This window comes from Coturnix japonica, chromosome 9 (assembly GCF_054131305.1).
Source record: "Coturnix japonica strain WE chromosome 9, WE-NBRP24, whole genome shotgun sequence".
Taxonomy (NCBI): domain Eukaryota; kingdom Metazoa; phylum Chordata; class Aves; order Galliformes; family Phasianidae; genus Coturnix; species Coturnix japonica.
Window position 1 is genome coordinate 10333174 of NC_140671.1, and position 14756 is coordinate 10347929.

The following is a 14756-nucleotide window of genomic DNA, read 5'->3' on the forward strand; positions in this document are numbered from 1 at the left end:
CCTCCGTCCGTCCGTCCCTCCCTCCCGCACACGCCGCAGCACTCGGCGGCGAGCGGCGGCTGAGCCATGTGCCCGTGCGCGCTGCGCGGCGGCCCCCCCGCTCCCTGCCCCTGCAGCCCCGGCCGTGCCGCCCGGCCCTCGGCCGCCGCCCGCCTGGTGGCCGCCCGCCTGCGCCGCGTGGCCGATGAGCTGGAGCAGCGAGCGGCGCGGGGCAAGGCGCGGGGCCGGGGCCCGAGCTGGGCCGGCCGCCGCCTGGCCGCCGCCGTGTGCCTGCTGTGCGCCCTCACGCCCGCGGTCGCGCTGGCCTGGCTGATCCGCAGGAGGAGCCTCTAGGCGAGACGGGCGCTGGCCGGAGCGGGGAGCAGGCGGGACGCGCAACAGGTCGGCACCGCGCGGGACGGGCTGGGCGGGCGGGGAGGGGCGTCGGATCGCGCTGTCCGCGGTACCCGGAGCGCCCGGTGCCCTGCGGGGAGGCAGGGACGGCTCCCAGCTCCCGTCCTGTCTTCCCCGGTTCCCCCTGCCCCGGTTCTCCCTTTGCCCCTTCCTTAATTCCCCCTTTATCCCTCCCCTAACTTTCCCGCTCCTGTTTCCCCCCCCGCCCCGCTCCGCTCCAGCCCTATAGTTCCAGCGGCGCAGGACCCACCGCTCTCCCCCACGTCCCGCAGCAGCCGGTGCCATAGGACACCCCTCGGCCAGGTCCCCGGGTGCTGTGGACCTTCCGGAGGCGCAGCACTGATCTCAGGCTGGCTGTGCCCGGCTCTGTGCATTGGGTCATTCGGGGATCCCACACCGGAGAAAAAAATGCTGATAGTGAATATTCCCGTAGCCTCCCCAGCACTGCACAGACCAGCAACAGGGCAGCGGGGAGCAGCTGCTGCCATAACCCTACTGCTGCCATAACCCTACTGCTGCCATAACCCTACTGCTGCCACAGTGATCCCTGAACTGGCTGGGACAGCCCTGTGCCTCCACCCCAGCAGCACTGGGTCCCAGTGTGGAGCAGAGTGCAGGAGCAGGGTGTTTGGTGCACAGACAGCGGGGACATGCACCAAGCACCTTGCAGTGCAGGGCCTCGTGGGGTCTGCTCAGGTATCTGTGTTGCTCTGCTTTGGGACTGAGACCTCTCCCCACAGCCAGAGGAGCAGTGAATCCTTTTTCAGGTGCTTTACATTACAAATGTGTTCAGGTTGGGCATTAGGGAATATTTCTTCTCCCAAAGAGCAGAGATGCAGTGGCACAGCAGCACAGGGAGTGCTGGGGTCACTCACCATCCCTGGGGGTGTTCCAGGAAGGTGGAGATGTGGCACTGGGGGACACGGTCATTGGGCACATGGGTATGATTAAACACAGACGTGCAGTGTGAGTAAAAGTGTGCTTGTCTCACGAGGGGCTGCAGCAGGGCTGTGTGTGCAGCAGGGCTGTGTGTGCAGCAGGGCTGTGTGTGTAGCAGGGCTGTGTGTGTAGCAGGGCTGTGTGTGCAGCAGGGCTGTGTGTGCAGCAGGGCTGTGTGTGCAGCACGGCGTGGGCTCACTGCTGCCCACCACTCTGTGCCCGTGGCTCAGCTGGGTTTCGTGCAATGATCTCTGTGGCAACAAAACTGGCGTTTTGTTTGAGCGAATCAGAGCTTCCATCTGTATGGGACCATCAGCGCAGGGGGTGAGGCTCCAGGATAGTGCCCTGGGCAGCGCTGTCAGTGTGTGGGGCTGTGCTTGGGCGCTGCCTCCCCTCCCTTCGCTTTGCCTGGTTGCAGCAGCTGGAGGTGAAGGCAGCTGTGTGATGTGCCTGTGCCTGTTTGCGCTCAAGAAAAGTTGGAATCCGCGGGGAAGTGCAGCGCTCTCCCTTATGTGGAATCCCAAGTGTGCTGCTCTCTTAGAGCTCAGGGAATTCCCAGTGCCCAATCGGGAGCAGGGTGGGTGGGAAGGAGCCTGAGGCTGCTGGATGTCAGGTTTACATGCCTTTGGCTGTGTGGATTCTTTTCCTGATCTCTTGTGTTGTTGGCCCCGCACAGCCCTCACCCCCCCCCCCAGCTGTGTGCACGCCAGCAGAACCCAGGTGCTTAGTGTGGCTTTGAGGAAGACGCAGCAGAAAAGCAAAGCATTATTGTCAGCACAGCGTGCTCAAGGAGGACAGAGCAGCCAGGTGTGGGGCAGTGAGAGGCTGGAAAGTGTCTGTGTGGCCCTTTGCGTGGTGCAGCCTTGTCCGACAGCCAGCAGCGTGTGGCTGAGCTGCAGTGCAACTCCAGAGTGATAAATGTGTGCTCCACATCTCAGTTCCTGTGCTATTCCTGCCATTAATTTGTTTGTTCTTCTTCTGGAGTAGCACTTTGCTCACACGATGAGATCAGCTGATTGCCTGCAGTGTCTCAGAGCCGAGCGGTAGCAGAGCATGGTTGGGCTAGATGTGGACATCACAGATTTCCTTCTGTCCTCAGAGACGCTCCCAAGTGCCGGTAACTTAATTCTCTAACAAGATGGGAAGCTCGGGCTCTGAGCACTGGTGCTCTTGGCCATGCATAGAACAGCTCATAAGATGAGAGCAACTTGTTTGGTGTTGTCCCTTAGGGCTGGATGTGACCATGCAGCTCAGGACACAGCTCCCTGTGCCAGGGAACTTCTGCTCCCAGCCGCAGGTGATGGCAGACGAGGGAGGATGGGGCCCGCTGCATGTGACCGACGTTTTGTCTCTGTAGACCGTGTTTGGGATGTGGAGATGAAGGCTTTGTAAATGGCAGTTTGATAATCTATAATCTGACATCACCTTGAAATATCCAGCCAGGGCATGAAGTGTAGTTGTCAGTGCCAGTTTGGCATACAGTGTCACTTGTATTTCGCTCTATTAGTTCAGAAGTGGCAGTGTATTAAAATCGAACCCTGCTCGTCCCTGCCAGCTCCAGCAGCCTGGTGCTGTGCCCACCGTGCTGCCAGCAGTTCCCCCCGCTGTTTGCTGCTAGGTTCACGCAGAGCCACTCTGTCCAAAGTCTCAATGCAGTTAATTATCTGTGTTAAAATGGGGTTGATAAGATTTCTGGAGATGTCACACAGAGCAGTGCAGGAGTGCAGGGAAGACAAAGGCCCAGAGGCAGCGCTGCTGACACGGGTGGGCTGAGGGGCTCAGCAGCTCTGCAGGACAGACATCCGCAGGGCTGTGGCACAGGGGCTGTGCTCTCATCCCCTCCTGGAGGGCAGGAGCCTGCTCTTGTCGAGGGCAGCACCCCACGCACCGACCCCGCCAGCCCCACTGTGTGCAAGGGAACCTTCAGCATTAACTTCTATGATGGACAGGCAGCAGAGCTGTGAGAAACAAGCAGCTATTCACAAATGTGTCTTTCCTCAGGCAGGCGGTGCCCAGGTGGGCTGGTCCTGTCTGGGGAGGTCTGAGCTCCTGTGCCCTTCTCTTCCTACAGTGAGCTCTCCCATACACATCATCCTTCCCATTTCCTCTCTTGTAGATCCACTCTTTTTCCATCTTACTCCTCCAGCCCCCTCCTAATAGGTCTTTTTTTTTTTTGCCTGGAAAGGTACCCTTCTGTCTCCCACAGAGATGCTAATGAAGTGTGAGTGTACATGGATGCGGCTGCTTGGGAATTTGACAGGGCTCTTGCCTAGCCCTTGTTTTCTCATTAACCTTCTGCTGCGTGAGGGAGGAAGCAGGAGTGCCTGGTTTTGTTCCTACCTTAAGCTTCCTGAGCCCTCAGATATCGTTTCTTCTTTAAATGTATTATTAACAGTTATTTTGTTTATTAAGAGTGGAACTTGTGCCAGTTGAGTTGTAACCCATTTAGATCAAGAAGTTACACGCTGCTGTGTTAGCTGTGAGCAGAGCTCCTTCTGCCAACTGCTGCTGGGGCACGGGCTCAGCTTTATCCAGGGCTTTACAAAGGTGCTACTCAACCATGGCCTGTGTGGTGCTCCCCAATAAAGAAGAGCTGAAGAAGTGCTGAGATCAGAGCAGGGTCAGCTCATGCCTGTCCTGCTCAGCTTTCTTTTCTCCAGGTGAATGACATCTTAGCAGCATCTGTGAGAAAACTGCTGGATTTAAGGCTGGAGAGTTCAAAGTGATGGGGAAGTGTAGATGTCCGGATCTATGAAAGCAATGGGATGTACCAGGGCTGGATGAGATGGTTTTGCAAATATCAGCCTGTGTGATCTGTTGTCTAACAGCCTGACTGCTTAACACATGAAATGAGTGTTATGAGTGGGTCCTACTTCACTCCATGTGCCCAAGAAGGGAGGGATACAGCACCAAAGGGAGCATTGGCTCTCATGACAAAGTTCAAAGCAAAAGGATTTTTTTTACTTTATCACATTTTCAGTCCATGTTTTCACTGGATGTATTTGGCTTAAAGGAAGGCAATGTAAATTCTTCCTATTTAGTGAAAAAAGAAGTTGGTCATAGTGAAGAATCCCACCTGAATATTTTGACGTTATAGGATCAGCGCTACACAGCGACTACGCTGGCGCTCCTGTCAACTTACCATCCACCCCACTATTGCAGGCAGGATGCAGTTTGGCTTTACTGAGCCTTTTTCAGACCCAAAGTACCAAATCTGATCCATCCGCTGAGCGCCTATTGTGGGAAATTTGGAGTAACTCCACCGAAGTCAAACGGGTTGCCCTGGATTTACAGTGCTGTAAGTGAGATCAGAATTTGGCTCCAAAGTATATTCCATTAATGAGTCAGATACTGGCACTGCAGCCAGCGTGCACCCAGAAATGGCTTTCACACAGCCCAGGGTATTCAAAGTTGTTTTATAGGAGGACGGGCTGAAGGCCAGGATTCTGGGGCTCTCTTTTATTCTTTCTGTGAAATTCACCTTTCCGCATGAGGCTGAGGCAAAACCAAAGAGCCATTTAATCTCTCAAACACTGAAGTGAGACACGTGAACATGGAGCTGAGCTCCCTGCCTGCCCCACAGCGGATTTATCACCCGCAGTTCAGAATGTTGCAGGATTTATCAACTTTTACGGGTTTTTAAAGATTTTCTGTATGTTAAGTGACACAGAGAGGCAGTCTGTAAAACATAATGACACCGCGGAGGATCTGTAGTGGGCTGAGTAGGGCAGAGCAGGGCAAGAGATCAGGGCTGGTGTTTGGGAGTGCTGCTCCAGGAGAAACAATAAATGCAGGCTGGGTGGTTTTGCTTGGGAGAAACTGTTGAATGAAATGCTGAAGTCTTTACTCAAAGGTAACTCGAGTAAATACCTCAGTGTGTGTAAGCACTGACGTTGCTGGCTTGCAACTAGAGGGCTCAGGACCCTACAGCCGTGCTGTCCTATTGGTGGACCTGGTGTGTTTTAAAGGCTTCTCTATAAAGTCGATGTGTGTGAGAAGTGTAGGAGCTGGGAAGCCCCTCCTTGGGACGTTGCATTGGGCTGCATGTGGCGGGGCACTTCAGGTGTGTGTGTGTGCAGGTCTGTGTACATGCAGATAGGGAAGCTGTTGGAACAGTGCGGCTCGCTGGTAGCACTGATCGCAGCAGGACGAGTGAAAATGTGCTTCACGTCTCAGTGATTCATTCTGGCATCAGTCCTTCGAGCTATTTGCACTGCTGCTTTGGATTCCTCGAAAACATAAACAGAGGAGGGGAGGCTGCTGCCGGCTGCATCCTGTGCACACAGTGACTGGGCAGCCGGCAGCAGGTGGGATGGAGCAGGCAGGCAGCAGTGGCACGGGGCTGACCAGGGCTGTAGGCAGTGCCTTCCACCCTCCTGCCCACCTCAGGTAATGGCAGAGGCAGTGCTGCTGGACCGTCGTAACCTTGGCAGCAGCACAAGCAGAGCAGAACCACAGGAGGCAGGGAAGCAAGTCTGGGTTTACACCGGAGTAATGCGATCCGAATGCTCCCCAAAGCTGTTTGCAGTCCTAATTACACTCTGACTTCATAGCTGATGCAGTTGCAGAGTCAGCTGCTCCCCCTCCCTCCTCCCGCCCGGGTGAAATCACCTCATCCTGAAGGCCAGCCGAGATTTCTCCGCTGAGGTTGCTGTAAGATTGTTCCTTGCTGTGGGATCTGCAGCCTGAATGTTGGGATGTGCCCCAGCGAAGGCTGGCACCGACAGACCTGGGTATCGGTGCGGGAAATGGCAATGTCAGAGCAGATGCCCCTTGGGCACCTCTCCTGCTAATTTGCACTTAGATGGGTGCCTTTCTCTGAGCACTTTATTAATTAAGGCTTGCAGCCCACCTGTGAGGCAAATAAGTTATTACTGCCCTCATTTTCCAGCAGCAGCTGAAGGAGGTGGTTTGCCCGAGGCCTCAAATCTAATCAGTGGCAGAACCAGGAGTGAGTTCTGCCGGTCTCTGGTGATGCGCAGTGCACCCCACTGCCAACCTGTGGCAAAATGAACGGCTTCCCTAAAAGCTCTCAGTGTTGTTAGCACAATGGAAGAGAAGATGGAGCATCCAAAGGAAGCCTCACAAAGTGGGAGCGCAGCTCGAGCCCCGCACAGCGCAGGGATAACAGAATCACCTCTTGTGTTGAACCACAAAACCATCTTCCCCATAAATTATATACCTCTTCCAGTCGGTAAATTTAGCAGGAGGGTTCAAGCATAAATTTTAAAGGAGCTTTTATTGTAAGCAATGCATCAATATAATTAAAACCAAACACAATTCTTTTGCTTTCTTAGGCTGGAGAAAAACCCTGTGCCCTTGGAGAAAATTGTTTCCCCTCTTCCTACAGGGAATCCAGAGCCTGAGCAGCAGCTGTGAAGAGTGGAGATAAAGAAAGAAGTGGAAGATGTTGGAAGTGCTTTGGGCAACGTGAAGAAGGATTTGCACCGAAGGAGCTGTTCAAGGGCCCAGCCGCAAAACAGAGACACATACATGCTTATATATAGAAGAATGTAAACCCTCCTGTATGCATACGTTAAAACGTGCATGCCTTGTTGAGAACGTAAGCAACATTCCTTGTAGATGATGGTGGTATGAGCATTTGTGCTCCTGCAGTCTGAGTCAAAAGATTAGTGATGTCCCTGCTGTAATGCTAGCGCTGTCTCCTCTGCACCTTGTCTATGGTGGCATCCATGTCCCTTTCAATGCAGCAAGCAAGAGAAAATAGATACACATCTGGAGTTAAATAATACCTGCTGCAATGTGGGCATGTTGTAACCGTGGTGGTGGGGGAAGAGGTGCTTAGCAGCTCGGACAGCAGACAGTTTGTGTGTGTATATATTAAGCGCTATAGCACCAGGTGAGATAAGCTTTTCTTATGGTTTTTGTTTCTCTGGTGCTACATTTACTATTTGTCCGGGGCTAGATTGCCTCTCTGTGGTGCTACAGTTTCCCCAAGAGGATGTTCTGAAACATGGGACAAGGAGAAATCTATTTTGGTTATTGATATTTATACACAAAAGAGCAAAAAAAAAATTACTACTTGTTGAGAAGGTGCTATTTTATTTTTCTTTTCTTCAGCCTCTGCATAAACTTCAGACAGAACAAACCATCCAGCTCAGAACTTTATACAACTCATTTTCTTTGGGGCAGCTCTTTTTCTTTGCACGGTTCTGAGCTTGGGAAGCAGCGTTCACTGAGGTGGCAGGGACACACCAGCTCCCGTCACAGCTGTGTCCGCATCAAAGTCTGCTACTGCAGACCCCCCTGGATGGGGGTGTAAATAGTATCGCCTCCTGTGATCCAGGGCAAAGAGTTCCATCTAGGCTCAGCAAGAGACTTGTTGACTCTAATTCTTACGCACATCATTTTAGAAACATTTTTCCCAGCTCCAGACATTTGCAGCACAAAACTGACCTCTGCGTGGCAGGGGGAACTTCCAAAGGCATGCAGGGATGTGAAGCATTCAGTTTCTAAAGGAAGTTCCTTGTTTTTTAACGACACTTCCTAACCTGCATCCCATCGAGGAGCAAACTGCTCTGTCCCACTTAAACTTCCTGATTGTCACTACTGCAGGAGAAATGTTTCTAAGTGATCCAAAAGGTAAATTGTCTCTTTATCAAATATTCACCGATGTGTTTTGGGCACCTGCAGACGAATTCATGGGGAGCGTTGATCCAAGTCAGTTCCCAAACAGCAGAAGGGCTATGCTGAAAACATAGATTGTTCCTGATGCGTAACCTTGCCCTACTTTCTATCATGTGCAGTGGTGGGAGGGATCATGTAGCTACGTGTATTTTGTCTGTGGATAGAGTGTGGACGGCCTCAGAGCCGCAGGGATGAGTCACCAATCAAACACTGTTCTGCCACTTGTGGCCCGATGTGTCCTGCATCCCTGCCTGGCTCAGTCACCTACTGATCTAAGTAAGAATTCTTCTAGCAAAAGGAGGAGCCCCAGCTGATTTCAGCAGTGCTGCAAGGATTAGTGACTGCTGAATTAGGTACAGCCTAAAAAAATACAGTTTCCTGCAAAAAAAGCCAGGGGAGCTGGCTACACATCTCAGTGCAAGAGAGAGGGCTCTCCCACATCCCTCACCCTAAACAGTTCTTACTAGCTCCTGAGATCTGAATGTTTATAATAAACTTCTGACCCGGAATATGCATTATTACCTTTTCCCTTCTCTCTCCCGTGCAAACAGTTTGCACCGCGTTGGTTTCTCTGCCTTGCTGGCTTTCCAGGCCTGCAGCCTGGAGACGTGTAGCATTCCTCCCAGGTGGCAATTCCCCTGAAACATTACAGCACAGCAAAGGAAGGAGATAGTTCTGTTCTTACCGTAGCATTACTATGGTAAATGTACTGCCGTACACTTTGGGGAAGCCTCACCAAACAGGGACTGCCTCGTGTTCCTCAGTACCAACTCACCACGGACGGGCTTTTCTGCAGAGCAAACAAACCAAACCACAAGCAAACCAATAGAAACAAAGTGGATTTCCCAGGGGATCTCTTCCCTGGTTGTTCCCAGCACTCAGCCCCAATGGCTGAGGATGCGATGCCTGTTGTTACCCTCACGGGACAGCAGCCAAACCCGTGGTGCTTCCCAAGTGTATGCGAGAGCAGGAATGGAATCCGGTCCTGTTTTTATCCCAATTGACTTCACTTTTGTAGTTCTGAATGGGGCGTTCAGGGCGAGCCAAGGGTTAACTTTTGGAGACTTGGATCTATTAGTTGCTGGTCAAGCAAGCTTTGCCAGAGAACAGCCTCCCAGCACTTTATAGCCAGCACTCACTGTACAGAAACCGCATTACTTACTGGAGGGTATCTATTTGTCAAAGCCTTACGTTTTCTGCTATAATTGCTATCCTGGAATGCCTCCGTTTTTTAAAAAGGGGTGTTTTTATCCTTTTAAAAATATCTGCTCTCAACCTGGTTGATGTTTATACTGGACAAGAAAGCACGCTGTATGCTCCCCTAGTGCCCTTCGTGCCGCATCGCAGCGGCTGCGTGAGCTGCTACTGATGGGAAGGAAACCAGCACAGTTCCTCTCTCTCTCCCACTCACTCCTCTCCTCTCTTTGTCTTTTTATTTCTTACAGCAGCCAAGAAGTCATTGATTTTGATTAGCTCTGCAGTTGTGCCTCCACGAGTACTGGGTTGTGCTCTCTAAATGAACAACAAAAAAAAAGCCCTCAGCTTGGGTTTCAGCAGCCGGCACGTGCGAAGCCAGAGGAGGAGGAGGTTATGAGATCATAGTCTATATAGAACGCCGCATAATGTGGCTGTGAGAAAAGTCTTTATTAATTTTTAAAGCTGCACTCCACCGAGGCAGCTCCCGTCACAAAGCAGGATTTCATAGTTCAAGTTAAAACAGCGGTGCAGCGCACACTGCTCGTCAGCTGCCCTCCCCGCCTGGTAAAGTCACTTGGCCGAATGAATTCTGCTTGCAGACGGCTGTGTTACACCCAGGACAGAATTGAGCTCATCCAGATTCCTTCTGATAATTACTGTAGGTAGGTAAGGAAATAGGGAATGGGAGTTCAACCTCTGGCATGGTGCAGGACGGCAGTGCCTGCTGCCTCGTGCCTGGGACAAATACCGCTCCATAGCAATGCAGAGCAGATCAGCCATCAGTGAGCTAACAGCCACGGGGAGCGAGAAACCCATCCTGCCTCTGTTTCAGTGCATGTTGGCATGCAGAAATTATCCCAATTTAGCTAAGCCCATTACTCAAGCAATTTTCTTAAATCAGAAACACTTGTTAAATCAGCTTAATCTGATCTGCGAAGTCGTTTTGTTTCCATATCGTGCTAAAATTATATGAGGCTTAACTGCGCCGCAGAAGCAGGAACAGCACTCTTTCTGCTGAAAGTGATTGGAAACATCTGCTGTCAGCTGGTTGCTGCGTCCGCAGGCACTGAGCAGCCAGGCCTGTCCCTGCCATGTTAGCACAGAGGGTGCTCTGCCCTCGTGCAGCATCCTGCCTTGGAGCCCAAAGGAGATCGTTCCCTTCTGTACGCTGTATCACTGCTATGGTCAGACAGCATAACACGGCTCCCATCGTATGTATCTTTAATTTTCTTACACATTGTTTTAAGACAGCTGTCCCAATCTCAACAGAAGGCTGAGTTATATATAGCGAACTACCTACGGCTCCAAAAGCCGTCACACTCCCAAACGTGGCTCTTCTTTCAGTACTTCAATTTCCCAAAGTTTTCAATGTTTACAGAATGTGACTTTGGAGCTCGACAGACACTGATGCCGTCTGGGCCTGGAACTGTTGGTCTCCTCCCATTAGTAGCTACAGCTGCCACTCAACTGCACTGGGCGCTGTGTCTGGGGACGTTCATGGCGTGGCCTTTCCAATCATTCCAGTTTAGCAAAAGAAATCTCCCTTTTAGCTTCTATCCTTGGGACGAGTGTCTGTTCTGCTCCTGGACTCATTTCTAACACAGCAAAATAAATGAGATGCACTGAGTACACAGTTCCTCGCACAGGTCTGGTTTAGCACGACTCAGATGTAAGCTCTTGCAGAGGCACTGTGCAAGTTTCCACCCTCAGAAAAGCAAGAGCAAAGGGTACGTTTGCTGTTGATACAGATTCACAAAGTCTCCTGTTTGTAGTTGGATGCGGCTTCTCTCTTTTGTAAAAGGAATTTCATATGCTGAGACTCTTTGTACATATTTATAATGACTTTATTAAAAAAAAAAAAAAGAAGAAAAACTACTGTTCAGTGGCAAAAAAAAAAAAAGGCTCTGGTTTTTATTTCTGCTCTAAAGTTTGAGAGAATCCATGAGCTGTCATTAGAACAGGCATCATCCCATCCCTATGGTCCGTGGTTCCCATTTTGCAGGCATACACTGGGCTGTTGCACTGAGAGCTTTGCTTGCTTCCCTCCAGAGCTCCCCATCCCAGACAGTCTGTTCCCATTGGAGATAGCCACTGGACAGCTTGCCTTGGTTTTCCACTTTCATGTCGTCCACTGATATGAATCAAAGTGCGTTGTTACAAAAAGTACAGCTGTTCCTCCTCCCTGTATCTCTCAAAGCAGATGTGGGCTGTATCCCTGCTCACGCTCTGCCTCTCCTTTCTCCTCCAGCCATACTTAACCATTATTTTCAACAGCATGTCGAGCCTTAATCCCGTTACCATTAGCTGCTGTTTGCTTTAATTCTTCTCCCTGTGGAGTTTCGCAGCAGGAGGGGAAGGCGGCACTCAGTGCCCTCGCAGAGGCTCATGTCCCCCAGGTACAGCTCTTCCTGATTATCCACTCAAGTGGGATTGTAACCTTACAGCCATTTCCATAGCAATGAGCACAGAAGATGCCACAAAGCCTAATGAGACACCTTCTGTGGGCAAAGAGCACAAAGCAGAGGTTGTGCAATGAAGGAGAAAGCTCCGGCAAAAGAACAGCAGCAGCTCCATTTGCATGCAAGTGCTCCTGCAGCACACTCAGCAGAGATGGAAACTGCAGTAATCTCCTCTTCCTCAGACATGAAGAGTGCTAATTCTGTTCACAACGCAGGGCAGCTCCTTAAAGAGCTTTTTCTGAAGCGGAGCTGCTAGAATGAACCTGCACCTCTCAGGTGGGCAGTCCAGCTTGGATATGAACCAGGCTTGCTCTTGGAGTAATGCAGCTGCTCCTGTACAATCCCAGCTTCCAGCCAGTAAATCTCACTGCAGCCAGGCTCTGCTGCAGGTGTATCCCATGCCCTGCATCCCGTGCCCCAGCCCTTCTGCTAGCAACAGTGCTACCCAGGCTCTGGGCTGCACAGTGCTTTTGGACCAGGTGGGTTGGAATGCCAAGCAGTGAGCAGTGCTCTATCACAGTGCTGTGGGAGCGTGGTGCACCTTCACTTGTTTGAGGCTGGCCTGGCTAGCACCTTAAATTCAAACCAAACCTGACTTTATCCTTTCTTTGCCTCGCATGGCTCTCCCCATCTGTCAGGAAATCAGAAAGCCCCTCATGTAAACTAAAAAGGAAAAGCATCCCCAAAGAAAGAAAGGAACAGCTCCAGCTCCGCCAGCACGGAGCTCCTGGAGGTGTCAGGAGGATGGCAACACAGCACACACAGTTTGTCAGTCAGTCACAGAAACAGCCGCTGGGACGCAACTCCAACCCCCAAAAGAGTCTTTGGGAACGTGGCTCTAAAGAGTGGTTTGGAAGAGTTCTCAACAGTCATGTAACAGCGACTGTGAAACACTATGAGGTTACAACTCAAGGAAGTTACAGCCAGAGAACGATGGCTTTTTTCCATTGTAGCAGGTCACACACGTGCAGTGGGGAGTGGTGGTGCACCCTCCTGCTATGTGCTATGTTTACCTCTCCTAGAAGGGCAGGAAAAAGGAGACACACCAATCAGTTTCTAACCATGTAAGTGCAAGGAAAGTTCTTGGAGTTCTTGGCCGTGCAGGTCACCACAACAGAAGCACATCTCCCTTTCTCCCTTGCCTTGGAGGATGACTTTTCTGGCTACCAACAATTGATGTTCTACCAGTTGTTGGAGTGAGAGTGCTGGGAGAACAAGCAGGTGACTAAATAGCAGCATGGGATCAGAGGATGTTCTGGTCTTCCTTCTCTCCATGCAGGTCATTCTGTTGGGTGATATGCGTTGGCTTTAATACACCTGGAAATGAGCAGAGGTGGTGCCATCCTTCCAGCAACGCAGGGTTTCTACTGTGACAGAACGGCAAAGGGGACAGGTCTTCTCCCTGTCAAACCAGAGGCAGAGGCATTCTTCACAAAACACGTGCTGTGGAGACAAAAGGGCACTGTCACTACACAGGCAGCAGGTCTGTGCTCATCCCTACGTGTGTGCACCCACAGCACGGCTGTGGAGCAGTGAACTATTTAGGTTCACGTGGAGGGAGAAGCCAACTAGCAGCCCTTTCTGCTCACAGCTCCCAGTCCTGATCAGTAGCTTCCACAGCCCCAATTTCTTGCTAAGTTGTCAGCAGTTCAGTGGGCTTATTGGCTTGCCATCTCTCCAAGGGCCAGATAAAAACATCTTGCATTCCATATCCAAGGTCTGGACTGCCAGAGAGGAGTCCTGGGACTGCAGGGCTGATCTTTTCCATATCAAGAGCTGTAATCAGACCCTGCGGAGCGGAGTTCATATGGCTCAGCTATCGTGAATCACTAGCTGCCCAGAAGGGAATATATCAAATAGGATATCCTACATCCAACGCATATCACATATCCAATATATATATATATATACAATGGATATCCTGTATCCAATAGGGCCTGGCAAGAGCTGTCAGAATTATCTAGGCTGGCTGTGCCCTCTTCCTAGCTGTGGAAATGCCAGCAGTGGAAGGCAATGTGAGAAGCTTGGGGTCTTACCTGGCACATAAGGATCAAAGGTTCCCTGAACTCTGCTTGGCAGATGGCACAGATGTCCCCTGCCTCACTGCACTGCTGGCTGGTGGCACGGGCCCCGTAGGTCTGTTAGGAAGAGTGGGGGGAAAAAATACAACACCACTGTCAAAAGGTTTGAAGATAATCTGGTTTGTGCTGGAGAATACAAGCACTGCTTTTCACACTCAGATTTCATGCATGATATGGGAAAGAAAGGGATGCTACCCCACTGTGTGTGGGAAAGAGAGGTTTGGGAAGCAGCATGCAGAACCTGGCCCGTCTGGCATGCCGTGTTCTGCCTTGTCTCCCCCTCGAGCCGACTCCAGCTTTTAGCATTTCCACTTGTGGAGTAATGATAATGAAATATAATGAGCTCAACAGGGAGCTAAAAGGATTAATTCAGCATCATTTGCAGAGGTGTTTAGATGGTGGGAGGCAAGTCAGACAACAGAAGAAGGGTAACAGCAGCACCCAGGAGTGCCCCACTTCTCCTTTTCGGGATCTGGAAGGTAAATGTTGCTTCTCCTACTGTCTGTCACAAACAGGACCAGGGCAGATATCAGAAAGGGTTCCCAGCCTTTGAGGTTGAGGATGAGGGATGCTGGTTAACCCAGCCCTGGACAACGCGCTATTTCGATTCTGCAGTTCTGATACACTGAGCTATTTTCAACCCTGTCACTCATCAGAAAGAAAGCTCCACCAATGAAACACACCATCTCTTACCTGTGGGGTACAAAGGACCTTCAGTGCTTTCCGGACACTTCCCACACGGCCACAGATGTCAAAAGACTGCAACAAAGACATTTAGTAGCAAGTATTTTTCAGGACATGGGCATATACATGACATGAGAGACTCAGGAAACGTGTAGCAGAGTTTCTGCAAATGGATCCTTGGAGGGAGCAAAGATCTGAAGCAACAATGGTGCTGAAAACGTTTCATGGAGATCAGGAAATGCATTAAATGAAAACCAACAGCGCAGCAATGGGCCACAGCTGGAGAGGGGTGCAGTGATTAAATACCACCAAGAGAAGGAAGGCCTGAGGAATGAGAAGCAGGACTGATGCTGGC

The 14756-nt window shown here is 51.1% G+C and overlaps 2 protein-coding genes across 5 annotated transcripts in view; one reads left to right on the top strand and one right to left on the bottom strand.

The window, feature by feature from the left end:
- HRK (harakiri, BCL2 interacting protein) lies at window positions 1-11049 on the top strand. 2 transcript variants are annotated; one of them, XM_085509569.1, is made up of 2 exons: window positions 1-381; window positions 6630-11049. In XM_085509569.1, the coding sequence occupies exon 1, from the start codon at window positions 67-69 to the stop codon at window positions 331-333; it is 267 nt and encodes an 88-aa protein (XP_085365695.1). In that variant the 5' UTR covers window positions 1-66; the 3' UTR covers window positions 334-381; window positions 6630-11049. The 2 variants fall into 2 exon arrangements, with proteins under 2 accessions (XP_085365695.1, XP_085365696.1); XM_085509570.1 differs by having other exon boundaries at window positions 6683-7382.
- RNFT2 (ring finger protein, transmembrane 2) overlaps window positions 9604-14756 on the bottom strand; it is a 24888-nt gene continuing 19735 nt past the window's right edge. For all 3 annotated transcript variants that reach the window (XR_014931980.1, XM_015878207.3, XM_015878208.3), the window contains 3 exons: window positions 14411-14476; window positions 13673-13774; window positions 9604-13079 (listed from right to left, as the gene is read on the bottom strand). Coding sequence is in view for 2 of the 3 variants with exons in the window: in XM_015878207.3 (XP_015733693.1) it covers window positions 12945-13079; window positions 13673-13774; window positions 14411-14476 (303 nt within the window). In the remaining variant the exon portion in view is untranslated. The remainder of the gene's footprint in view (window positions 13080-13672; window positions 13775-14410; window positions 14477-14756) is intronic.